Source organism: Gadus chalcogrammus, chromosome 14 (assembly GCF_026213295.1).
Source record: "Gadus chalcogrammus isolate NIFS_2021 chromosome 14, NIFS_Gcha_1.0, whole genome shotgun sequence".
Classification (NCBI taxonomy): domain Eukaryota; kingdom Metazoa; phylum Chordata; class Actinopteri; order Gadiformes; family Gadidae; genus Gadus; species Gadus chalcogrammus.
The window spans coordinates 3,888,510-3,911,350 of NC_079425.1; the positions used below are offsets into that span (position 1 = coordinate 3,888,510).

Here is a 22,841-nt window from a genome sequence, read left to right on the forward strand (position 1 = left end):
TTTCACCTTTCTACCCTTTGCTTTAATTTGCTTAGAGCATTAATTGGCGGCTAGTTTTCAGTCGCCGTGTTATTCTTTCGGTCTCGCACCGTTTCTCGGGTGCGTTCGCCTAAGCCCGGTTGCTCATTTGTATGCGCCAGTGCGCGGCTTGGGGTCCAAGCCGCCGTCACTGTATTTATTTAGCCAGTTGCGCTCTTTAATTAATCGCCAGTGAGTGGCTTGGTTTTCAAAAAGCCGTCACTGTATTTTCCTGGCGCCGTCACTCTATCGTCGGGCGCATTATTGCTCGGGTGCTCTCGCCTGTAGCTTGATTGCCTAGCCTGCGCTGATTGCTCTCCGGTGCGCTGCTTGGATTACCAAGGCTCGCCGTCACTGTGTTGTTGCCGGGGTGTCGCGTCGTTGCTCGGGTGCTCTCGCCTAAAGCTCGATTGCCTAGCCTGTGTTAATTTGCTCTCCAGTGGGCTGCTTGGGTTTCCAAGGCTCGCCGTCACTGTTATTGTCGGAGTCAAGTGTCGCGTCGCTCGGGTGCTCTCGCCTGTAGCTCGCCGTCACTGTTATTGTCGGAGGGTCGCGTCGCTCGGGTGCTCTCGCCTGTAGCTCGCCGTCACTGTTATTGTCGGAGGGTCGCGTCGCTCGGGTGCTCTCGCCTGTAGCTCGCCGTCACTGTTATTGTCGGGCTGTCGCGTCGTTGCTTGGGTGCTCTCGCCTAGAACTCGATTGCCTAGCCTGTATTAATTTGCTCTCCAGTGGGCTGCTTGGGTTTCCAAGGCTTGCCGTCACTGTTATTGTCGGGGTGTCGCGTCGCTCGGGTGCTCTCGCCTGTAGCTTGCCGTCACTGTTATTGTCGGGGTGTCGCGTCGTTGCTCGGGTGCTCTCGCCTAAAGCTCGATTGCCTTTCCTACTGATTAATTTGCTTGCAATTTGCCGACATGCTAAGCGCCCATAGTTGTGTCACCTGCATGGCCTCCCTGCAGGCGGAGGATGGCCATGACCAGTGCCCTGCGTGTCTCGGGGTTGAACACCTCAGGGAAGCAGTGTCGGATAACCCGTGCATGAACTGTAGTTTCATGCCTCATGCACTGAGGCTAGCTAGGTTGGCTGAGGTGGAGGGCAGACCAGGGTTGCCCCCTTCGGGTCTTGGTCCTAGTGGCACCAGGCGCCGTGCCTCGGCAGCTGGGGGACCCCCCGGGAAGTCCCGTAAGGTCGAAAACTTGGCAAACCAAGTGAATAAGCTCTCGGATGAGGTTGCTCAGATTAAAACCCTCCTACAGAACCTCCAACCAGCTCAGGGTGTACCAGCCGCGGCCCCTGCGGCTGCGCAACCCACTTATACAGAGGATGACATGCTGTCTACAGCTGCGTCCTGTAGCCTTTTTGCAGAGGAGGAAGAGCAAGCGTCCCTTGCCTCTCAGGCGTTCTCTCAAGGGTCTCTGGGCGGCTCGGCTAGAGGGTCAGTGTCCGGCTGCGACACTGTTAGACCAGCCGTGCGAATGGCCCTGGCAACACTGGGGTTGGATGAAGCTCCTGTTTCATCTGCACATGTGAACGCCTTTTTTCCACAGGCCGCTCAACCTTCCGTTTTCTCTTTGCCCCCCTCTGAGCCGTACATCGCAGAGCTTCATAGATGCTGGCCAGATTCAAGGGCTCTCTCCCATCACACTAGTGATAGCAGAGGTCTGGCAACTATGGCCAATGCTGATTCTTATGGCTTGGACCGGTTAGCTCCGATTGAGCCTGCTATAGCGTCCCTGGTTGTCTCCCCGGACGAGGCTCTGAGAACCGATGCGCGCTGCCCTCGGCCCCAGTGCCGGATTACAGATGACCTCCTTACCAGGAGTTATAACATTGCTGCCCGTGTGGGACGTCTTGGGAATTCGCTCTCTCACATCGTTCTGGCGCTGTCTCAGACTATACGTGGGTCAGGTGCTGACCCTTCAGCACAGACCCTCAGTGATGCTTCACTGCAAACTTTTGCTTACATGACTAGGGAGCTAGGCAGGTTAATGTCAACTGTTACGTTGGCGCGCCGCCAGGTTTGGCTGGCGCAGTCACCGCTTTCGGAGGTGTGTCGACGGACCCTCCGTTCTCTTCCAGTAGTCCCAGGCCAGACATTTGGGCCAGCTGCTCTTCAGGCCCTGGAGCGAAGTGTACAGGTAGGCCAGGCTAGCCAGCAGTTTGCTAGCTTACGGCGTGCACCTCTGCTCCATTCTAGGCCGGGGGCCTCTGCGGTACCCCGTGCCAATAGCTCTCAACCACGTTCAGGTGGACAATCGAGGGGCCAGCACTTCTCAGCACGGGCTGACCAGCGCCGTAGCTCTGCGCCACGGGTGGCATTTCAGGCGCCAAGAGGTTCGGCGCCCAGTCGCCGCCCCCCCAGGGCCCCTAGGGGCAGGGGGGGTAGGTACTGAAGTCCAAGGGCCGGTCGTCGGACGCTTTTCTCAGCAGCACTTGAGCTACTGGCAAGAGCAGACCACAGACCCTTGGATAGTGTCCACGCTATCCAACGGGTACACACTACAATTCCGACGCCGGCCCCCAACTTTCAGCGGGATCAAGGTTACCGTGGTCACCAATCCCGACAGATCCCTGGTCCTGAGACAGGAAGTAGCCACCCTCCTTGGGAAGGGTGCCATCGAAGTAGTAGAACCACAAGAACAGCTCGATGGGTTCTACTCAACCTACTTTCTGGTACCGAAGAAGGATGGCGGGTTTCGCCCCATTCTGGACTTGAGAGGGCTGAATCAGTTCCTCAAGGTTCTTCCCTTCCACATGCTGCGTGTTGCGGACGTCCTCCAGGCTATCGCTCAGGGGGACTGGTTCGTATCAATAGACCTGAAAGACGCTTACTTTCACGTCCCTATTGCCCAACGTCACAGGCGGTTCCTCCGCTTTGCTTTTCTGGGCAAGGTTTACCAGTTCAGGGTTCTTCCGTTCGGGCTGTCTCTGGCCCCGCGTATATTTACACGGTGTGTAGCAGCAGCCCTGTCACCATTACAGGCCACAGGTATGGCGATACTGCCATACCTGGACGACTGGTTGGTCATTTCCCCAACTCGGGAGCAGGCGGTCAGGGACACAGCCACTCTCCTCAGCCATGTGGACCGGCTTGGCCTTATGGTCAATTTTACCAAGAGCAACCTTACACCTTGTCGGGTTGTGAGCTATCTGGGGCTGGTGCTCGACTCGGTGGCCATGCGAGCCTGCCTCTCTCCAAAGCGCGTAGCTACCATTCTGCAGCTGCTACAGCGCTTCAGGCGGGGGAAGTTGCTGGAATACAGCCTCTTCCTTCGACTGATAGGTCTGCTGACCTCAGCATCCATGGTGGTCCCACTAGGCCTTCTGGAATTGCGTCCCCTTCAGATCTGGGTGAATGGTCTCCACTTGGACCCCAAGTGGCAGAGACACAAGATGGTCAGGGTGTCTGGGCGGTGCCTTCGGGCCCTCAGACCCTGGAGAGAGAGGGCATACCTGATTGCGGGGTCGCCCTTAGGGAGGATAGCTTCCCGGCGGGAGGTTGTGGAGACGGACGCCTCCCTTTCCGGCTGGGGTGCAGTATGGCAGTGCAGGACTGTCAGAGGCCAGTGGGATGCCCAGCAGAGACTGGAGCATATAAATGTGCTGGAACTCCTTGCGGTGTTCTTAGCTCTCAGGCACTTCCTTCCAGTTCTGAGGGACCGACATGTTCTTGTCCGGACAGACAACACCTCCACAGTTTACCACGTCAACCATCAGGGGGGCACCAGATCGAGGCAGAGCCTGCGGGTCACGCAAGGGCTCCTTCGGTGGGCGTTCCCCCATTTTCTAAGCCTGAGGGCTGTCCATGTTCCAGGTGTCCGGAACACAGCGGCAGACCTTCTCTCTCGCCAAGGGCCACCCCCCGGAGAGTGGAGACTCCATCCGGAGGTGGTGGGGATGATTTGGGACAGGTATGGCAGGGCAGTGGCGGATCTCTTTGCTTCCGAAGAGACCACCCACTGTCCCCTTTGGTTCTCCTTGACGGAGAGGACCAGTCCCCTAGGGCAGGACGCTCTGGCTCATGCTTGGCCAGACAGCCTGCTTTATGCATTTCCCCCAATTCCCCTTTTACTGGCAACGCTGGACAGGGTCCAGCGTGGCTGTCACAGCCTACTTCTGGTGGCTCCACATTGGCCAGGAAGGCCATGGTTCCCACCATTACTGAAACTCCTCAACGGAGAGCCTTGGTGCCTCCCAGAGAGACGGGACCTTCTGTCTCAGGTAGGCGGACGCATATGGCACACGAATCCTGGCCGCCTGCGGCTGTGCGTGTGGCCCCTGAGAGCCAGGACCCACTGCTGAGGTCTTGCGACCAGTCAGTGGTCCGTACTATTTTTAGTTCAAGGGCACCCTCCACTAGGTTGCTCTATGCAAACAGGTGGAAGTTGTTTTCACAGTGGTGCGTGGCGCGGGGCGAAGTCCCGGAGACCTGCTCAGTGGTAGTGATACTACACTTCCTGCAGTCTGTGTTGGACAACAGAAGAGCTGCGTCTACCCTGCGTGTTTATATGGCCGCGATCTCAGCCACACACGCAAGGGTGGATAACCAGATGGTAGGGTCCCACTACCTAATCAGGCAGTTTCTGAAGGGAGCCCAGAGGCTTCAACCGCCGCGATCCCTGAGGGCACCATCATGGGACCTGAAAGTAGCTCTGAGGTCCTTATGTCTACCCCCATTTGAGCCACTAAGTCAGGCAGACCTGACGCGGCTGTCCATGAAGACGGCATTTCTCCTTGCCATTGCAACTGCAAAACGGGTCGGTGAACTCCATGCCTTGTCAGTAAGCCAGGCGTGTTTGCGCTGGCACGCAGATGGGTCAGGAGTGGTGCTCTGGCCGAACCCATCCTTCCTACCCAAACGATTGTCTCCCCATCATGTAAACCAATCAATCGAGTTGGCTGCTTTCAATCCCCCAGGCTCTCCAGGGGGTGCAGAAAGAGTGTCAGACCTGTTGTGCCCGGTGCGGGCGCTTAGGGCATATGTTGAAGCGACAACCAGCTTGCGTAAGACGGATAACCTCTTTGTCTGTTACGGGGGCTGCAGGAAGGGGGCTGCCCTATCGAAACAGAGACTCTCCCACTGGGTTGTGGATGTGATCTTGAATGCCTATAGGGCGCAGGGGCTCCCTATGCCCTTGGCCGTTAAGTGCCACTCTACCAGGAGTATGGCTACTTCATGGGCTGCCTTGAAGGGGGTTCCACTTCAGGACATTTGCTCCGCGGCTACATGGTCCTCATCATGTACGTTTGCCCGATACTACAGGGTTAATGTCGCTGCTCCTCATCCTGTGGCGACGGCTGTCCTGTCGGCGGCTTCGAGCCCTTGATTGAAGTGAGCACTCTTCGTGACCTTTTTGGTATTAGTCATCCAGTGCTAAAGCACCGCCTCTGGCGGTCAGTAGGAATGAAATAGAACGATAGTTACGTATGTAACTACGGTTCTATGAATTCCGGATGACCGCCAGAGTTCTCTGTCACTCAGACTTCTCAGATTCCGCGAGAAGATCCAGTTGGAACAGAACCTCGGGTGACTCCGGAATATATAGACTTTCTCGGGTCACCCAGGTGTCACAGGTGACTTTTTTGGTATAATTACTCGACCTGCGCATGCGCGAGATGGAACATCCAGTGCTAAAGCACCGCCTCTGGCGGTCATCCGGAATTCATAGAACCGTAGTTACATACGTAACTATCGTTTCTACTTGTTATGTTTCCTTTGTGTCATGGCTTGCGCCCCAATCTCAGGTGGGAATCATCAACTCATTACGTTCTGATTGGTCAGCTGGTGTCGGGCAGCATTTAAAATCCCAAACGATTTGTCTTCATTTGGTAGTGTCTATTTGAAAGAATGGCAGCAGTGTCCCTCTTTTCGTGGTAAGTGATGCATTTTATGATTATTTAAGTTTTCTTTAAGTTTTCTTTTGAGTTATTTGATTGTTGTGATTGAACCAGATTTTTAATGCAGTTCTTGTTTCAAACTTCTTTCCTGTATTAGGGTCTTCCTCCAGGCAGTTTTGCTTTTGGATGTCCACTGTGGGCCTGTTAAGATGGGTGTGTATTCTGAAATGGAGGCTTTAATTAAATTAAGTCATGGTTTAAATTCTTACTTGTTTTAAATTTGATTTTTAAGGTCCATACTTCATGAATAATGCTGGAGACACGGCAGGTCGTTCTTCTCAAGGTCCGGCCTCCATGGTTAAAGGTGGATCCACGGGAGGTGGTTCTTATTCACCAGATCCAGTCTTCTACCGACCTGAAGAGCCGGAAGCCCCTGAAGGCTACGGCACTAGCTCCGCTGCTGCTCTTCCCTCTGGAAAAAGCAACAGCCATCCCTCCTTAACCGACTCGGCTCAAGGTAACTTGTCGGATCCTCGTCCATTATTGCTAGTTATTTTTATTCGTATTCATTGGCACCAAAACGTCTTTATTCCGTCAGTGTATAAGGTGTTCCAATGGTACAGACATTGTACTTTGTTTGCTTTCAGCCATCGCTTGGGTTATCCCTCCTAGCGTCTACTCTGGTGACTCAAAATCAGGTCAGGGTGGGGCTACATCAGGGTCTGCCCCCAGCAATGCCGTGCCTGGTCCGCAGTTCTTCCCAGGAGAGCTGCTCCAACTCGAGAGCACAATGGACGCTGGACGCTTCATTTCTGAGACCCAGGAACGGGGCAACCCTCCTCCTCCTCCACCACAGTTTGCTGTAAACACTGAGGTCTTCAACAGCCCACCTGCACAAGAAGCCTCTATGCCCAGCAGCCCTTATGGCTACTTCTATGGGGACTCAAAATCGGGTCAGGGTGGGGCTGCATCAGGGTCTGCCCCCAGCAATGCCATGCCTGGTCCACAGTTCGTCCCAGGAGAGCTGCTCCAACTCGAGAGCACAATGGACGCTGGACGCTTCATTTCTGAGACCCAGGAACGGGGGAACCCTCGTCCTCCTCCTCCTCCACCACCGTTTGCTGTAAACACTGAGGTCTTCAACAGCCCGCCTGCACAAGATGGCAACTTCTATCCTTACGACTTCATGTTTGTCACCGGCCAGTACCCTCCCGGTACCTATGCTCAGGCCAGAAGTAGTTTTGAGCAAGGCAGTGATAAGTTCATTGAAAACCATTACATCCGATACGAGTATCCCGACAGCCACGGTGAGGAGCGGCCAAAGCAGCCTTACCCCAGTGACGCTTGGCAGGGCATGGGGAAAGGGATGCCTTATCATTAGCGTGCTTCTCCTGAGATGCAGGCTTTCTGGAGGGACGGGTGGAAACGGTTGTTCAATAAAAAAAATACAACTTTGATTTGTCTTGTGGGTTTTACTCTTTGTCAGCCACACACCAATGTGCACCACCCTTTGACCTCATCATCCTTGAGCACAACATGGTTTATTGCCTGGAAGTTGAACCTCCCTGGGCTGGCTTCTGTTGGACTTAAGACAATTGGAACTAAATTCGTCAGTTTGCTTTTATTCCTCAAATATTCAGATGTACTGACCTAAAGGTGACTAGATGGGTCATCTGCATTTTTGACTAGGACTTGACTGTCAACAATGTAAACACCGGACCCCAAATGGCCTTGACTATACAATATTAAAGGGACGACCAAGACTTAAAACTGAGACTGAACTACTCCTTCTCGCCAGCATGGTGACGGTTTCCTGGGATCAGACGATGATCTGCTGGGACCTGGAAACGGCGAAGACTCTGGTACACCGATAGTTCATCCTTTTTATTATTCTCAGTCCATCTCTAGTGTCCATGGCTCATTGCTTGTCTGTAACAGTGGACATCGAGGCATGCTGGCTTGTTGACCTCCTGTAGCGTGTCCTCTGACGGGAAGCTCATCGTGTGCGTCTCTGACATGGACAACGAGGTGGACATCTCCCTGGCAACCAACGGCGAGTGTCTGCACAAGGTTAAAGGTAGTTCTCTATCAGAGTTTAAGTTGCATGGAAAAACACTTAGCATTGGCTTAGATTACCAAAGCAGTTAAATGTGTAAAAAAAAAAAAAAAAAAAATTAGAATATGTACAATACAACTCGCATACCCGTGTCTTATCGCCTGCCCTGTCGCCAGCTTAATATGAAACTCGGCATGTGTTAAGGAGCACTTGGTCCCCCACCCAGATCACCACAGTTCCACCATGACACGCTGCAGGTTCGACCCCCAGGGGCAGCACGTGGCCACGGTGTCTGTGGACCGCACCATCAAGCTGTGGGACCTGCTGGCCCTGCGCACCACCATGTCCATCAACAGGTGGGCTCGGGACGAGACGCACACCTGCAGGCCTTGAGGAGCAGTACTTCATTAATGTATAGCAGTCATGTATTCGTTAGATGAGGTCCGAATGTAGAGAGAAAAAAGGTCTCCGTTCAATGCACAAGATGAGTGGTAGAAATGGGAAACGCTAAAATAAAATGTAAACATTTGAGAGCGACTCACTGTATAGGATGTAAAGTGAAACATGATTGGCTGAACACAACACAAGTGGCGAAGAGAACTCGATGTAAGCGTAGCGACGATACTGGCGACACGGCAGGCACAGTAAACGAGAGGCTAGCCAGACAGTTAACCTACGGCTGCTTTTTAGTCTCTCCTGTGTTCCCCACCCCGCAGTAACCATAGCAACACCGTCTCCAGTTGCTGCTTCACCGACAGCGGCCGCTTCTTGTGCACAGCGTCGTGGGACCGCAGCCTCCAGCTGTGGGACCTGGAGACCGGGGCCTTCCGCTCCCGGGGGGGCCTGAGGCTGGGGGGGGTGCACGTGGGCTCCGTCAGCTCTTGTGCCTTCTCTGCCGACGGTGAGCCTTGGAGTCAAGGCACTCGCACTTTATCAGTGTGTGACGTTCCCCTCCTTATGAACCCGTTGGGTATGGAGAGAAATTGTCCCGCGCTGTGAAGGAAGTGTGCTACGGCTTGAACGCACTTCTTTTAACCTAAAACAACCAAACAAAACTGGCCTTGTCTTTAGGCTACCAGGTCGTGCAGCACTGTCACTCGAAATATGAGTCTGCTAAACGTCTGCTAGATTTCTGCTTAAAGGCTCCATGATAACGCGTCTCTCAATGGTACTGAGGACAGGAGAGACAAAAAATACGTATTGTAAGTCGCATTGGATAAAAGCATCTACTAAATACCCAGAAGGTAAATGTAAAAGATCCTCGCTGTCCCCTCTGCTGTCTTCATCAGTATGATGACTTTCCCGGTTGGCCTGCTGTTACTGAGCCCCTGTCGTCATCCAGTGTGTCTGTGTCATCTCCCCCTTGGTTCCTCCCTGTCTCCCAGCTCAGCTCCTGGTGTCCGGCTCCTACGACAGGACCGTTGCACTCTGGGATATGGCCTCTCAGTGCCACACACTCAGCCTAAAGGTAGAGCAACATTAAGGGGTAGAATTTAAATATTAAGCAGAGCAAAGTAGACTAGAAATATGGAATTAAAGAGTGGCTTTTTTTTTTCTCATGTCCAGCGGCTGAGTAGCTCAGTGATTAGGGGGTATGTTGGTGAGGAAAAGGGTCATAGTTTATGGTCCAAGATCTTCCTTTATTATTAATTTATGTACGTCTTTATTGTTTATATTTTTGTTAACCCCAGGGCCACAGTGATTGGGTGACAGACGTTTCAATCAGTATGGACAAGAAATTGGTGGCGTCTTGTTCCAGGGTACCAACTGTCTCTTTTATTTCAGTTGATGTGCTATTACGATTACATCGACCTCTCTCAATCGCTCTCTCTCGCTTTCTTGTAAAAATTGCATGTCCCTCACACACTCTGTTTCTCATCCAGGACGGAACGTGCAGGCTGTGGTCTGTGGAGGCCTGTGATGTGATCCCAGAGGTGGTGGAGAAAACAGAAAATCAGCTGCTTAAGGTCCTTCACACAAACACTGTATTCTACACGCTCTATACTTTCTTTCACACGCACGATGCACGCACAAATGTCAAAATAAGTGATGTAAGTACAATTGATGACAGGAATGTTGGATGTTCATCTATGAAGTATTCCCCCTTTCAGATTTGAAAATGATCATGAACATTTTTCAAACATTTTTAAAACTCAATCATCAAAATACACTCAACTCGTTTTAAATTCCATTTTTGCACCCGTTTATTTTGAGTTAAAAAATAAATAAAATTATCATCTTGAAACCTCTACCCTGGAAGGCCTACAACTGTCCTGGGACCTGTTTACTGTTGCTTTATGAAGCTATATATTCATAATAGATGAAGTTTGTATGGAGGTTACAGTACCTACAGGTTTAAGCAAGCGCTGCATGCTGGTCGTGACCGTGTGCTGTTGTCTCTCTCTACCTCAGTGCGGGCAGTGCGGCGGTTCCTTCTGTGTGCCCCGCTCGGAGGCCTCGGACCAACTGCCGACCAACTGTGTCTTCTGCCGGATGAAGACTGGCGGCAGATACCGTCCTCAGCCTCCCTCCCTCTGACTACCGTCCTCAGCCTCCGGCCCTCAGACTCCCTTCCTCAGTCTATCGTCCTCCTCAGCCTCTCGTTCGTAGCCTTCAGCCCTTTATCCGCACGGCTCGACGAACCAACGAACCTTATGAAGCAATTCTGCAAAAAATACAACTGATTGGTTTAATAAACGGTTTACTTTTTAAACGGGACTTTACTTTACCAATCCTGTGTGATTGTGTGCGGCATTAAATTTACTTTTAAACGGTATTTTACTTATTTATAAATCCTGTACTTTGATGCGTAGAATCATATAGCCCGATTCCGTTGACGTCCTCGACGGCGCCGTGGCTTAGATGGTTAAAGCGCCTGTCTAGTAAACAGGAGATCCTGGGTTCGAATCCCAGCGGGGCCTTTTGTGGAAACCGCCAGTATCTTACTCATGAAGAACACGTCATATATCTCATATCATTTATAGGTGTCTGTCAGTGAATGTTTGGTAATAAAGTGTGTCTTTGTACCATTGTTTTGTGTTAAGTTAGTTTAGTTACATAGGCCAGCTCGCTTCAGGTCGTCCCAACCCCGGCTGTTCCCTGGACCTGGAAATAAATTAACAGCACCATCCTTTGTTTAAAAATCAGGCATGTTAAAAATTAAGGCATTATAATTGACCACATGTCCTCCAAATAATTGTATGAATATGCCGGTCCTTGGAACAAAAAAGGTTGGAAACCCCTGGTTTAAGCCGCCGCGCTGAGCTGTGGCCCCTGCCGGCCGCAGGGGGGCGCAGTGACGCCGGAGTCCGTATGGCAACCGGGGAGCTGAGGGAAGAAAGAAAACATGAACAGGAGCTCGGTTCGTCCGCTCACAGATGAAGGCTCCAAACCCCGCAGAATGTTCGCCGTTATCACTCCACTTTGCAACCCAAACGTCCCGCTGACGTCTGCGTCGGTGACATCCGAAGTCTGAGCTGCGGACGGTCCAGGGAAAGGACCGCGGACGACCCGCTGGAGGAAGTGGGGAGCGGTGCGTCTGAAAATGGGGACCGTGAGACTTTGTCTTATTGAGAGAAAAACCGACGTCTGGAGCAAATGCCTTCGCACTCGTGTCTGAGAACCCGCGGTGTGTTGCTGTCTGGGGCCGAATCGCCGTGCCTCTGGGCGGGCTGAGCGATCCGCCGGGCCGTTGCAGATGTCCGGGGCCATTGTGGTTATGATGAGCGATCCAGTGGCCGGACCATGGGAGTGATGAGGCGGCTTGGAGCCACGGAGCTCCTGCTGCTGCTCCAGTGGCTGCTCGCCCGCTCTGCTCTACTGGCGGCCGGTGAGTGTTTAAATGGTCAATGGTGAATGGACTGCATTTATTCAGCGCTATTCTAACCAGTGGCCACTCAAAGCGCTTTGCAATATTGACTAAAAGTCACCCATTTATGCACACATTCACACACCGACGGCGGTGCCAGCCATGCAAGGCGACAGCCAGCTCGTCGGGAGCAGTCAGGGTGAGGTGTCTTGCTCAGGAACGCCTCGACACTCACCTAGGAGGAGCCGGGGATCGACCTGGCAACCTTCCGGTTACCTGCCAACCCTTCTCTACCTCCTGAGCGTTGAACCTTTAATTACACCCCAGCACACGACACCCCCTGGTCGCACTTTTCACTAGAACACTGGAGCAGCACCGCTGCTGGTTCCGGGCCCCAGTTCCACAAAGTGAGAGGATCAGATGGAGTTGGTGTTATGATTGTGGAGGAAGTAGCGTGTCCCTCTCTCTCTCTCCCCCCCCCCCCATCGTGCTGCTCTTTGTTGTTGGTTTACTGTGACAGAATGTGTTTCCCCCTCTGATCATATCCAATGACACCTATCGATTTTTTGGTGGAAAAACGAGAGCTGGTGTTTGTAAACAGGGCTGCTTTGTCACGTATCGGATACCGACCGCAGCGAATCCCCACGGTTTGATTACAGTCGGTCTGCTATCAGCATTACATCACCTCTCTCCTACCCTCTCCCCCCTCCCTCTCCCGTCCCTCTTCCCTCTCTCTCTCTCTCTGCATCTCCTTCCCTCGGTTTCTGTTAAACACTAAGATATCGATTCAAGGAGATACATTAATAAATGGAGCGACAGCGTCCTATTAGGCATTTACCTTAATCGAACTATCGACCTTCCAAATGTCTCGTCACGCATAAATGACAGTTATTACACACACATTAGCGCGTGTGTTGGCCAAAATGATCACAGATCTACGGTTTCGTTGTTGTGGATAGGCTAAATACAGAAAGTGATGTGTACACACAAATGTATGCAGTAGAGGTAGTGATGGTTATAGAGCTGGCTCTAGTTATAGTGATGGTTATATAGCTGGAGTAGAGGTAGTGATGGTTATAGAGCTGGTAGTATACATAGTGATGGCTACAGAGCTGGTAGTAGAGATAGTGATGGTTATAGAGCTGGCAGTATAGATAGTGATGGTTATAGAGCTGGCAGTATAGATAGTGATGGTTATAGAGCTGGTAGTAGAGATAGTGATGGTTATAGAGCTGGCAGTATAGATAGTGATGGTTATAGAGCTGGTAGTATAGATAGTGATGGCTATAGAGCTGGCAGTATAGATAGTGATGGTTATAGACCTGGCAGTATAGATAGTGACGCTCATAGCGAGTCATGTAGTGTCGAGGGGATAAAACCAGACCAGCACACCGGTCTGGAATCCGTCCAGATGGGGCTCCCTCGTTACCAGGGACAACCATTGCTGTCATCGTCATGGAGACATCAGATGAGTCGCGCACAGAGACCGGAGTGAATGTGAAGTGGAAGCAGCTGAGCTCCACGTCAGTCTGCCTGTCTGTGGACTCAGCTGGGCAGATGAGCCGCCGATTCTGACCCTGTCCTGGTACCAGCTTACCATGCACTACTGCCCTTTTCCAATAACACGCAAGCACACACGTACACACATGGACACGCGCGCCTGTGCACACTTATGCACACAACAAGCGCAATGGGCAGTTGGGGGTAAGAAACCATCAAGGAAGAAATAATCAGTGTCAGCCCGTCTGCTCCCTCTCTTTTAACTGAGAGGTTTAAGTCCAAGATGCTGGTTGTAGATCTAGGAGACTGATGGTAGATCTAGGAGGCTGATGGTAGATCTAGGAGGCTGGTTGTAGTTCCAGGAGGCTGGTTGTAGTTCTAAAAGACAGGTTGTAGTTCTAAAGAGGCTGGTTGTAGTTCTAAAAGACAGGTTGTAGTTCTAAAGAGGCTGGTTGTAGTTCTAAAAGACAGGTTGTAGTTCTAAAGAGGCTGGTTGTAGTTCTAAAAGACAGGTTGAGGTTGTAGTTCTAAAAGACAGGTTGCAGTACACAGGCTGCTTGTAGGTTGGCTGTTGTCTGACATCATTTGATCTGAACTGTCACCACACACGTGCTATTGCGGTAATAAGAATCGCCTGTACTGGGTAATTAAGATCTCTGATGTGGATGTGGTCCCACACAGCCTGTGGTGTTGAGGTGGAGGTTCACGCGGAGAGGAGAGGGGTCATCTACAGCCCGTCCTGGCCCCAGAACTACCCCCCAGGGGTCAACTGCTCCTGGAGCATCCAGGCCGGCCAGGGGGAGGTCATCACGATCAGGTAAAGAATTAAAGGAAAATTAAAAATGAAATGTGATAACACTATACACATAAGACGCGTATACACAGGGTATGTATTCCGTATGCATAGAAGACGCATGACTCTGTTTCCATGTTGCAGCTCATGGATGGTTTTGTCTCCTCCCTTCTCTCCTCTTTCCGTTCCACAACTCTTCTCCTTCCTTCTCTCCTCTATCCTTCCCTCCACTCTTGCTCATCTCCTCCTTTTCACCCTATCCTTTCCATTCCTCTCCTCTCTTCTCATATCGTTCCCTCCTCTCCTCCTCCTCCTCCTCCTCTCCCCTCCTCTCCTCTCCTCCTCCTCCTCTCCTCCTCCTCCTCTCCTCCTCCTCCTCTCCTCCTCTCCCCTCCTGTCCTCTCCTCCTCTCTTCCTCCTCTCCTCTCTCCTCCTCTCCTCTCCTCCTCCCCTCCTCTCATCTCCTCTCCTCTCCTCCTCTCCTCTCCTCCTCTCCCCTCCTCTCCTCTCCTCCCCTCCTCCTCCTCCTCCTCTCATCTCCTCTCCTCCTCTCCCCTCCCCTCCCCTCCTCTCCTCTCCTCCTCATCCTCCTCTCTCCTCCTCTCCTCTCCTCCTCCTCCTCTCCCCTCCTCTCATCTCCTCCTCCTCCTCTCCCCTCCTCTCATCTCCTCCTCCTCTCCTCTCCTCTCCTCTCCTCTCCTCTCCTCTCCTCTCCTCTCCTCTCCTCTCCTCTCCCCTCCTCTCATCTCCTCCTCCTCTCCTCTCCTCTCCTCTCCTCTCCTCTCCTCTCCTCTCCTCTCCTCTCCTCTCCTCTCCTCTCCTCTCCCCTCCTCTCCTCTCCTCTCCTCTCCTCTCCTCTCCCCCCCTAGTTTCCGTAGCTTGGACCTGGACGACCCCGGGGGGTGTAGGGGAGACTGGCTCCTCCTCAGCCCCGCCGGTAGAGGGGAGTCCAGGGTGTGTGGCTCGTCCCTGCCCCCGCCCTTTATCTCCAGCAGGGGGCGCCTGGGGCTCTACTTCCACTCCCAGGCCAACGGTTCGGGGCAGGCGCAGGGCTTCCGGCTGTCGTACACCAGGGGTATGCGGACCGCCTCCCCCACCCCTCCTACCACCAATGCACCAAAACGTTTATATTCCCGCTCTTGATGTTTCCCATCATGCAGCTGTGTTCTAGAGCCTCTCCTCTCATATAAAAGTGAAGCCCTCTTGGTGTGAGTTGTAGATCTATAGGTGACAGTTCCAGGTTCATAGGGTCTGAAATAAATGGCGTATGTTTTGAACTTCAACTTGAACTATATATGTTTTGTTTGAGATAATTATTGATTTTTTTTACCTAATTTTATACATCTTTAAATATATATTTTTGAAATGTCGAGCGTTTTCCACCCTAGGTTGGGACTCTGACCGGGTTCTGTTCCAGGGAGGGTCTCTGACCGGGTTCTGTTCCAGGGAGGGTCTCTGACCGGGTTCTCTCCCCCTGCAGGACGCCCGGGCCAGACCCGCTGCCAGCCCGACGAGTTCCTGTGCGGCAACAGGAAGTGCCTGCCGCGCGCGTGGCGCTGCAACGCCCAGGACGAGTGCGGCGACGGCAGCGACGAGGTGGGCTGCCCCACGCCGGCCGCCGCCGCCGACCCCCCGGGCCTGTGCCCCCGGCGCACGCTGCCCTGCGTCCACGGCCAGTCCACGCGCTGCCTGCCCGGGGAGCTGCGCTGCGACGGTGCCCGCGACTGCCCCGACGGCTCGGACGAGCGCGGCTGCCCCGACACGGCGTGCGGGAGGCACCTGCGCAACTTCTACGGCTCCTTCGCCTCGCCCGACTTCTTCCTCCGGGCCAATCGCAGCCCGGCGGCGGTGGCGGCGGCGGCGGCGGGGGCGGAGCTGCGCTGCGCGTGGTTCCTGGACACGCAGGACCCCAAGCCCATCGTGCTGCAGCTGGAGCTGCAGCTGGGGCCGGCGGACTCGCTCAGCGTGTACGACGGGCTGCTGCAGCAGGCGGAGCAGCTGCTGCAGGTGCTGTCCCACCACAACAACCGCCGCACCGCCCTCCTGGAGTCCAGCCGCGGACAGATGAGCCTGCTGTACCGCGCCCAGGCACACAGCCCCGGGAGGGGCTTCAACGCCACCTACCAGGTACTAGGGCTGCACAATGTATCTAATTTTTATCGCGATGACGATATTAGCGTCCCACGATGACACGTCGTGTTCTCGCGATATTTTTTTTTAAATAATGCATCCGCAAAAAAAATGAAAACCAAAAAAGAAACGAGCCCCGCCCATGCAGTATACGCCTCTACCTCCGCTGCAAAGCAAACCAAGCGCTCCCTGTACACCTCTCTGCGACTGCGTGAGTCCATCCTGCACACAGCGGCGCGAAGCCTGAAAAAGGGGGGGGGGCGTGGCCTGGCGGCAATTTGCCGCTGAGCACAGTGTGTGGCTCCTACCACTAGGGGGTGGTAGAAATTCGAAAGATTTTTTTTTCAATGAACAATCGTGGTAAATAATCGTGATATCAATATTTATCAAAATAATCGTGATAATCATTTTGGCAATAATCGTGCAGCCCTACCAGGTACCAGTCCCCCCCCCTGGATACACCCGCAGGCTTTAGTGATCAGTAGCATGTAATACACAGTAATGTGTATGCTATTTCCCTCGATAGACCTGCAGGCTTTAGTTGGTGTAAAATGTGTAGCATGTAGGAATCTAGAATGTGGACTAGTAGCCATTTCAAGGAGGCTCTATCTTTACTTCGTCGTCGGCCTCGTGGAGTTTCTTGACGAGGAAGAGTACGATCAAAGGTTGTTGTTGCGAATGATTAATGATTCTTTAAAAAAAATAAAGAAGTGATGTTGACATGTGATGATGTTAACCATCCACCTCCCCCCTCCCCCCTCCCCCCTCCCCCCTCCCCCCGCCACCCGCCACCCGCCCAGGTCAAAGGTTACTGCTTCCCGGGGGAGCGCCCGTGCGGCGGCGACCAGGGCTGCTACGCCGCCAGCCGCCGCTGCGACGGCTTCTGGAACTGTCCGTCGGGCCGCGACGAGGAGGGCTGCCCCGGCTGCGCCGAGCCGGGCCACTACCCCTGCGGCCCCCCCCCCCCCCCCGGCCACGCCCCCTCCGTCCCCTGCTACCCGCCCCACGAGCGCTGCAACAACCTCAAGAGCTGCCCCGGCGGCGACGACGAGAGCAGCTGCTACGAGTGCCAGCCGGGGAACTTCCACTGCCAGAGCAACCTGTGCATCCCCGAGACGTGGCGCTGCGACGGGCAGCAGGACTGCCTGGACGCCAGCGACGAGGCGGGCTGCCAGGCCGCCGTGCCGCGCAAGGTGATCACGGCGGCCCTCATCGGCAGCCTGGTGTGCAGCCTGCTGCTGGTCATCGCCCTGGGGTGCGCCTTCAAGCTCTACTCCCTGCGCAGCTCCGACAGCAGGTGGGGGGGAACACACACACACACACACACGCGCACAAACGAATGAATGAGCGTACGCACACGTGCACACACCTGTTCTGTCTGACTGCCCTTGTGTGTGGTCTGGCTGACCGCAGGTGGAGGAATATGCGAGCACACGCACACACGCACATACACGCAAGTCGTGCACACATGCACGTAGGCACGCACGCACCATGCACGCACACACATGACTGTTGTCTGACTGTCTTGCTGTCTATCGGTCTAGGTGTCTGTGTCACAGCTGTTGGTCTGGATCTCTACGTCTTTCTGTTAGCCTGTCCGTCTGTCTTTGTAACTGACTGGCTGTCTGTCTTTCTCCCTGTCCGCCTCCCTAGAGCCTTTGAGACCCAGATGACCCGTCTGGAGGCGGAGTTTGTCCAGAGAGAAGCCCCGCCCTCTTACGGACAGCTGATCGCTCAGGGTCTCATCCCCCCAGTGGAGGACTTCCCCCTTTATAACCCAACCCAGGTACCAAACCCACTTTATAACCCGACCCAGGTACCAAACCCACTTTATAACCAAACCCAGGTACCAAACTCCCTTTATAACCCAACCCAGGTATCAAACCCCCTTTATAACCCAACCCAGGTACCAAACCCACTTTATAACCCACCCCAGGTACCAAACCCCCTTTATAACCCAACCCAGGTACCAAACCCCCTTTATAACCCACCCCAGGTACCAAACCCCCTTTATAACCCGACCCAGGTACCAAACCCACTTTATAACCCGACCCAGGTACCAAACCCCCTTTATAACCAAACCAAGGTACCAAACCCCCTTTATAACCCAACCCAGGTATCAAACCCCCTTTATAACCCAACCCAGGTACCAAACCCCCTTTATAACCCACCCCAGGTACCAAACCCCCTTTATAACCCGACCCAGGTATCAAACCCCCTTTATAACCCAACCCAGGTACCAAACCCCCTTTATAACCCACCCCAGGTACCAAACCCACTTTATAACCCGACCCAGGTACCAAACCCCCTTTATAACCCAACCCAGGTATCAAACCCCCTTTATAACCCAACCCAGGTACCAAACCCCCTTTATAACCCACCCCAGGTACCAAACCCCCTTTATAACCCACCCCAGGTACCAAACCCCCTTTATAACCCAACCCAGGTACCAAACCCCCTTTATAACCCGACCCAGGTATCAAACCCCCTTTATAACCCGACCCAGGTATCAAACCCACTTTATTATTTAAATATACTGTACTTATTATACGCTCACTTTATATTTCAACTATTTCTATGTTTGCACCTAACCTTTGTCCTTTGTAATGCTGCTGCTTCATGTGCCTTCTTAAGTTTTTTTTAATTGAATTTGAATTGAATTACAACTTAACCCAGGAATCCAACTCACTATTGGTCTCTGCCTGCCTGCCTGCCTGCCTGCCTGCCTGCCTGCCCCTCTCTCTCTCTCTCTCTCTCTCTCTCTCTCTCTCTCTCTCTCTCTCTCTCTCTCTCTCTCTCTCTCTCTCTCTCTCTCTCTCTCTCTCTCTCTCTCTCTCTCTCTCTCTCTCTTCCCCCCCCCCCCCCCCAGACCTCGGTGATCCAGAACCTCCGCTCGGCGATGTGCCGGCGGATCCGCCGGAGCTCCTCCCGCCGCCGCGTCGCTCGCCTGTGGCGCCGTGTCTCCCAGAGGATCCGCCCCCGCGGCCACGCCTCCCTGCTGACCCCGCCCACCGGGGCCCTGGCGCTGCACTGCTACCGCACGGTGGAGACCCGGTGCCACGCCCCCCCCTCGTCCGGCTCCTCCCCCCTCTCCCCCGACAGGACCTCGGACCGCCAGGAGGGGGCGGCGTTGTCCCCCGGCTCGGCGGAGAGCTGGCCCGCCGGGGGGGGCGGCTCCCGGCCCAGCCCGGACGGCAGCGACTCCTCGGACCCTGAGGCCCCCCCCCCCCCCCCCCTCCCCTCCTGCAGAGTCCCCCGGAGGGCCTCCAGGAGGAAGATGGTCCTGGGGCTGACGGTCAGCCTGAGGGGCGTGGCTCTGCAGCGCTACTCCCCCCTGGGTCACATGTCCCCCAGCCTGCCCCCCGCCTCCATGAGGGACCCCCCGCTGGAGGAGGGGTTCGGGAGGGCGCCGCGCTAGGCCAGGCGCCGCCCAGTGATCCAGGTGGGCGGAGCTAACCCCGTGCTGCTGAACTGCACCTCCACCTGCGCTCCGGGCAAGGTTCCGGCCAGGCCAGAGGGGATTGTGGGTAACGGCCGTCGTTGGATTCGTCGCTGGGTTGTGAACTCCTGTATGGTACAATGTCTACACAAGCTGCGTCGCCGCTCTGATCTACAGAGGACTCTTCCCTCATGGTCCTTAGTTATTTTGAGTGTTTCTTGAAGAAGTGATGACATTGAAGGATGGAGATGAACCGTTAGGAGGGGCCTGTTGTGAACAACTAGTTTTATCTGGTGATAGTTAGACTCTACTGTGTATTACCTGAAATGTTTTGTAATGATCTCGTAAGGTTTGTTTCTGTACTCGGATCTCGTGCGTCTGGGTTTGAATCCTCAGGTTGAGCAGACATCTAAGGACCAGGCTTGGGTTTAGCCTCACAAAGATTCAGTTTGAATACGTCCCGGGTGTGTAAACACAGCGGTGTGTTCACATCAGGAGACGACGTCGTGACCAAGAGCCTCTGGCTTCAGATCCACTGAACAACGGCTGGACCTCAGAGACTGAAGACTGTGTTCATATGCCTTAATACTGCTGCCCCTCTCACCTGCGTCGTGGTCCAACACTGTCCTAGACCCTGCTGGGTCTGGAGGCCTGCTGATTGTGGACAGGTGTGTCTAATGGAAACATCACACACACACACACACACAGGCTGACATGCACACGTGTGTCTGCGTGTGCGTGTCAGTAAGGTTTTCCATGGCCTTATTCTAGATGAGCGTTTCTTAAACTACGGGGTCAGGACCCAGATTGACTCTAAGGAGTCTGAGGTGGCTTCCAGCTGAACAATATGCAGAATATCGGGACTAACGGACATTCAAATGTATTTTGGGTCCCTGGGTGAACGCGTTTAAGACTTTTCCTGTGTTTTAACATGCAAGTCTGTTGGTTTAAAGGTGGACACGTTTTTGGAAAAAATGTTTTCTTTCTAAAGTGTAATTTTCATAAATCCTTCAATGTCCATCGTGTACTGATACTGTCATTTACTAAACTATTTCTAGAGAAACATCTGCTGCTTTTTAGGTCCAACGGGTGACTGAAAGCTTTGTATTAGGCTTTGGCTGAAGACTGTGTTTTTTTTGGAGGCTGCTGTTACGTCTTTAAATACTTTTAACACAGAAAGCCATCAACGGTCCCCTCCTGTGACTGAAGAGGTCGCTGCTTTCCTAATACTTGGATCCATGGATACAACTCTCCTGAGAATGCTGTGTTTAGAAGATCCATTTCAGATGCTGTTAACAAGGATAATCAGGTGTCAAATCAAATGCTCAAAATATAAATGAACTTTTCTTTGCAAAAAAATACTGAGTGTAAAGAACTCTGAAGTTTAACCGTTTGCTTTCAAACTGTAGCCTCAACTATCCCGATACATTTATGAATGAATTACACAGTTTAATTCTGTTTCTATTCTAGTATGCGATGTATTTTTTGCCTGGTATCTGTATCCAGGATCCAGCTATTAGGGGATCGTGTTTTTTATATTTGTTCTAAGACATCGCACTACTTCTCTATTTATATTTAGTACTACTACCATTTATATTTGTGTCCCAGACATTTCATACTGTTTATTCCCCATTTAGATTTCGAACACTGTCAGTAACTTGCATGTATGTCTGTCTCTCTGTCTGTCGGTCGGTCGGTCCGTATATATTTTGCAATGCCTTCTTTGCATTCAGAACCAGGACCTTCTATATCAGAACCCCGACCCTATGTACATCAGAACCCAGACCCTATGTACATAAGAACCATCAGTATCCAGACCCTCTCAATTTAAACAGTTGATGAAACACAAGATGTACAAACACTATTTATTGTCATGAATGTGTTTGTCTCTGCCATTGTTTTTTATTAAAGGAAACTGGTAAAATAGAAAGGAATTTGAACGTAGAAAATTGGTTAGTCTAATAACTGCTGCAACAGTTTTTTTTATGATTATGTCAGTCTGTCACTGGATGTCCACTATCGGTTGCATGATGTCAGACTTTCTTTCATTAGATGTCCACTATCACTTTCATGATGTCTGACTGTCTTTCAATAGATGTCAGGACTATCTGTTTAGATGATGGTATATGTGGACTTGGCAACTATTTCAGACATTTCTGGTTTCCCGTTGGGCCATTCGAATTGGCACTAATTGTTATTGTGTAAGACCAAGGCTGACACAAATGTAGACATTCACCTTGAACTATAACAAAACCAGGCACAAAACATCAGGAAAATAGTCACACCACGTTGTTTTTTCTTCACATTATCTTTAATAAGCTACTATCTTTGTTATACATTGATTTTTTTCAAAGTCTTTTACAAAACACACAGGTACACCAGGGACAGGAGTACCGGGACGGTTACCACGGAGACAGGGTCCCAGAGGGGGGGTCCAGTGGTGTGGGAGGTGAGGGGGCACATTGGGGGGCGGGGCATATGTACAGTACCTGTGCAACGATCAACACGTGGTAGGAATGTGGTCTTAGAGAGAGTTCCTGACGCGTTTAAAGCGGTTTCAACTTACACGGTATTTACAGAGCCGATAGGCCTTAAACAACCTGATAACCCTCTCACACAGAGAGAACCAAATGTACTTCTCCCTCTCCCAAGAGAGACAGAGAGAGAGAGAGAGGGGGGGGGAGGGGGGGCTCCCAGACGTTTATTTCATTGTCTGGGGAACCAATGGAATCAGGAGATGCAAAGCATTCTGGGAAACAGTACTCTTAATGGAGAAGCAGGCCCACAAATAGATGGGCAGCCTGGGGGCTATATTAGACACCTCTATCAGAATGGCTTCTAAGTGTTAAAACATGTAACGGAATAACTGTTAATTGGACAATGCTGGCAGGCCATACAGATAAGAGAGTATTTACAGACGGACGGTTCAATAGTAACTGGGTGTTTCCCCAAGGGGAGTCGCAGCCTGAGGAAGAGGTGCAGACATAAGGAGGGTTCCAGAGAGACCGCCACCCCCCCCCTGGGTTAGGACACAGCTCCAGAAAAGTGAAATTGCAAGGGTATCAAAATCTCCTGTCGTCAACATCCGGTTGGAGATGACTTATCAACACTGTTGTTCACGAGCGTGGAAAAAGAATTAGCTCATGAAAATCTTACACTTAAGTAATACACTTAATAGAACCCAAGGCAACCGTTAAAAATATCGTGTTTTGTTTTTTTAAAAAAGAACTATCTCTGGCAAATGTACGAAGTTATCGGAACT

The 22,841-nt window shown here is 52.5% G+C and overlaps 3 protein-coding genes and 1 non-coding gene across 6 annotated transcripts; all 4 read left to right on the forward strand.

Moving 5' to 3' along the window:
* Positions 1-929: 929 nt before the first annotated feature.
* Positions 930-5,705, forward strand: LOC130403599 (uncharacterized). Its single transcript, XM_056608016.1, has 3 exons — positions 930-994; positions 1,272-1,365; positions 2,158-5,705. Exons 1-3 carry the CDS (start codon positions 930-932, stop codon positions 4,315-4,317), a joined length of 2,319 nt encoding a protein of 772 aa, XP_056463991.1. The 3' UTR covers positions 4,318-5,705.
* Positions 5,706-5,801: 96 nt separating this feature from the next.
* On the forward strand, positions 5,802-10,650 carry LOC130403636 (WD repeat-containing protein 88-like). 3 transcript variants are annotated; one of them, XM_056608053.1, is made up of 11 exons: positions 5,802-5,889; positions 6,011-6,066; positions 6,146-6,370; positions 6,501-7,715; positions 7,792-7,930; positions 8,136-8,265; positions 8,626-8,810; positions 9,295-9,377; positions 9,601-9,669; positions 9,793-9,876; positions 10,322-10,650. In XM_056608053.1, exons 4-11 carry the CDS (start codon positions 7,653-7,655, stop codon positions 10,445-10,447), a joined length of 879 nt encoding a protein of 292 aa, XP_056464028.1. In that variant the 5' UTR covers positions 5,802-5,889; positions 6,011-6,066; positions 6,146-6,370; positions 6,501-7,652; the 3' UTR covers positions 10,448-10,650. The 3 variants fall into 3 exon arrangements, with proteins under 3 accessions (XP_056464028.1, XP_056464029.1, XP_056464027.1); XM_056608054.1 differs by lacking the exon at positions 9,601-9,669 and having other exon boundaries at positions 5,803-5,889; XM_056608052.1 differs by lacking the exons at positions 7,792-7,930; positions 8,136-8,265; positions 8,626-8,810; ... (2 more) ...; positions 9,793-9,876; positions 10,322-10,650 and having other exon boundaries at positions 5,828-5,889; positions 6,501-7,310.
* A 106-nt stretch (positions 10,651-10,756) lies between these two features.
* On the forward strand, positions 10,757-10,830 carry trnat-agu (transfer RNA threonine (anticodon AGU)). Its single transcript has one exon. It is a non-coding gene; the product is annotated as a tRNA-Thr (tRNA).
* Positions 10,831-11,237: 407 nt separating this feature from the next.
* On the forward strand, positions 11,238-21,631 carry lrp3 (low density lipoprotein receptor-related protein 3). Its single transcript, XM_056608017.1, has 7 exons — positions 11,238-11,738; positions 13,899-14,034; positions 14,880-15,085; positions 15,491-16,137; positions 16,941-17,437; positions 17,794-17,926; positions 19,010-21,631. Exons 1-7 carry the CDS (start codon positions 11,654-11,656, stop codon positions 19,556-19,558), a joined length of 2,253 nt encoding a protein of 750 aa, XP_056463992.1. The 5' UTR covers positions 11,238-11,653; the 3' UTR covers positions 19,559-21,631.
* The last annotated feature ends 1,210 nt before the right edge of the window (positions 21,632-22,841 follow it).